General features: G+C 43.0%; 1 protein-coding gene across 1 annotated transcript; it reads left to right on the plus strand.

Annotated features, from left to right (window-relative positions):
• Window positions 1–712: 712 nt before the first annotated feature.
• Window positions 713–2,345, plus strand: LOC104158724 (gamma-butyrobetaine dioxygenase-like; the record flags this gene model as incomplete). The annotated part of the gene is made up of 2 exons (XM_009696449.1): window positions 713–934; window positions 2,231–2,345. Coding segments are annotated over exons 1-2 (337 nt in total), but the record flags the coding sequence as incomplete, so codon positions are not given.
• Between the last annotated feature and the right edge of the window lie 213 nt (window positions 2,346–2,558).

A 2,558-nucleotide genomic window follows, 5' to 3' on the forward strand; every position in this document is an offset into this window, starting at 1 on the left:
TAGAAAGCAGTCTGGCTCTAAAGGAGAAAGGAGCTCCCGCAGAACTGTGTTGCTGTAGCTAAAGTCATGTTTACAAAGCTTTTCCTTGCAGGGAGTTTGATGCTGTATTCTCTTTTCCATAGTATCCACAGCAGAAATTAAGGTATGTGTGCTTTAAAGCTTTAGCTTTTGAACATGGTTGGTAGTAGCTCCTGGTTTTGATTTGTGGAACTCATCTCGAGGTGTCTTTTTAAAAGAGACTATTTGTGCACTGTGTATTGAACTGACTGCAGAAACAAAAGACTGCCCAGATGATGAAACAAGTTGAAGCTCTGCTAAACTAAGGGATTTTTGAATAGATGGCTCTCAGTACACCCTCTGCACCTCAAAAAATATAAGCAACAGATAGTGAATGCTCCTAATGGTCTAGGTAGCAGGAAGGGAGGGGAGGATCATCTTAAAATGGTCTTTTTGCTATCCTGACTCCTGCAGTAATAAACTACTCTTCTTGGTGTTTTAGGAACTCGACGAAGGCAGTTCTTCCTCCGACGATTCCATTAAAGAACTCAAAATGTGGAGGGCGGTGGCTAATGTCCTGCCGAGGGCCAAAGTCCCCGGAGGCAGGGTGTGCTGCCTGCTGCCGGCGCAGAGAGGCAGGACCCTGCTCACCGGGACCACTCGGCATCGCTGGCGGGGCACTGCGCTGGGGCTCCGTGCCACCCAGCCACTCAACATGAACCTGGGGATACAGAAGGTGGAAGCTTTGGATGCAGGTCATTTTGTCCACGTGGAGTGGGAGGATGGGAGTGAGAGCCGCTACCCCTGCGTCTGGCTGAGGGACAACTGCCAGTGTCCCCACTGCTTCCTGCGCTCGGCCAGGGCACGCAGGCTGGTCTTTGAGGAGCTGGATGTCAACATCGTGGTGAAGGAAGTTGCTCTGCCAGATAGAAAAAAGGTATTTGAAGCAAACCTTCGTTCACCTTCTTGTGAAACTTGTCTAACAATGCTTGTTAGTCTGTAAATTGGAGTCAATCCTAGGTTATACTGTAATCACAATTTGTTTATCTGCAAACTCTGCCATGGATTTGCAAAACTTTTAGGAATAATCACAATTTGGGGAACTCGGATCTTCCCACTTTTATGTGAAACAGCACTTTATAGATGTTATGCAGAGCACAGAAAGCCAGGTTTTGGATTTTAGAATATAATTGTGCTTTTTAAAATTCTGCTGCATGTTTCTTCATCAGCAGATGCTCAAAAGAAAATATAGACATTCTCCACACCTTTAATTACACTTACATTTTTTTTCCTCTTTATTCTGTAAGTAAATGGGTTGAAAATCAGAAAAACAAATGGCACAGTGATGATGACCTTAATCCATAACAAAAATATCCATTTATTAGCTTATTTACAATATGCAAAAGACTTAATCTTAGATATGAATTCTGGGCTCCCAGGTTGGTTGATTGTTACCAAAATTAATGCCATGTAAATTCATGCTTGGAATAGGCAAATGTATTATGGTAGTAGAGGGACTGTCTGCTTCTACTTACACGCAGGAACTGATGAAAGCACAGCACTGAACCTAAACCGATACTGGTGTTTTACTGTCATGTGAACGAGCGGAGTTATGTGAAGTGGGAACCAATACCTACCCAACAGCCTTGAGAATTCAGCTGAGGGTGTGTGCTACGCTGAGCTCTTTCAGTTCATGACAAGAAAAACCATGTGCTTTCTTTCCATGTTTTTTTCAGGAATTAAAAAAAACAACACCTTTTTAAAACTTAGCGGAAAGAGGGAAGACTTTTCAAAACTAGGAGAGAGATTTCTCACCTAGCATTTCTTTTCTGCCTGTCTTGTCCTTTTTGTTTTCTAACAAGCTGTCAGCATTTTGGAAGATAGTTTTGTTCTATTCTGAGTTGTGGTGAAGCACTCTTCCCAGTGATATGTGCCAGCCTGTGTGATTCTCATCTTTTTGCTAAGCACGGTGAAAGCAGCCCACACAGAACAGCAAATTAGGTCATGAGTTCATGTGAAAATGACCATTTATAAAAGGTGTCAGAATTAGGATGACATCCAGGTTGGGTTTTAATTACTTGCTTGCCATTATGCTCCAGGGAAAGCTTAACTGTGGTATTATTGATCTAAATAATTACAGTTTCTGCCGTTGCTAAAGGGTTTTTCTTGTTCTTCTAGGTGGTGGGTTTTGAATTTTTTTTTTCTAAAATTGTCTTTTGTTTTATTTTGAAAGATCTCTATTACATGGCCTGATGAACACACAAGCGAATATGAAGCTGAATGGTTGAAAAAACGATGCTTCTCTGAAGAAGCCAGAGCAAAAATGCGAGAAGATTTATTTTTACCAGGTAGGAATTAAAACCACATCTGTCCTGCTTGTTTCAAGTGCAAGGGGTCTGACGCTGACAGTCCTGGCTAGAGGTCCCTGTGTGAGGACCAGGTCTACCCAGCTGGAGTGGTGGCAACCGCTCGTGGTGCTCAGTGCCAGGCTGTGCACACACGACAGGAACCCGTGATTACCCTTTCCCCCTTCTAACTTCTGGACCTGAGAGGACTTCAAC

Source organism: Cariama cristata, unplaced genomic scaffold (genome assembly GCF_000690535.1).
Source record: "Cariama cristata isolate BGI_N322 unplaced genomic scaffold, ASM69053v1 Scaffold11123, whole genome shotgun sequence".
Classification (NCBI taxonomy): Eukaryota; Metazoa; Chordata; class Aves; order Cariamiformes; family Cariamidae; genus Cariama; species Cariama cristata.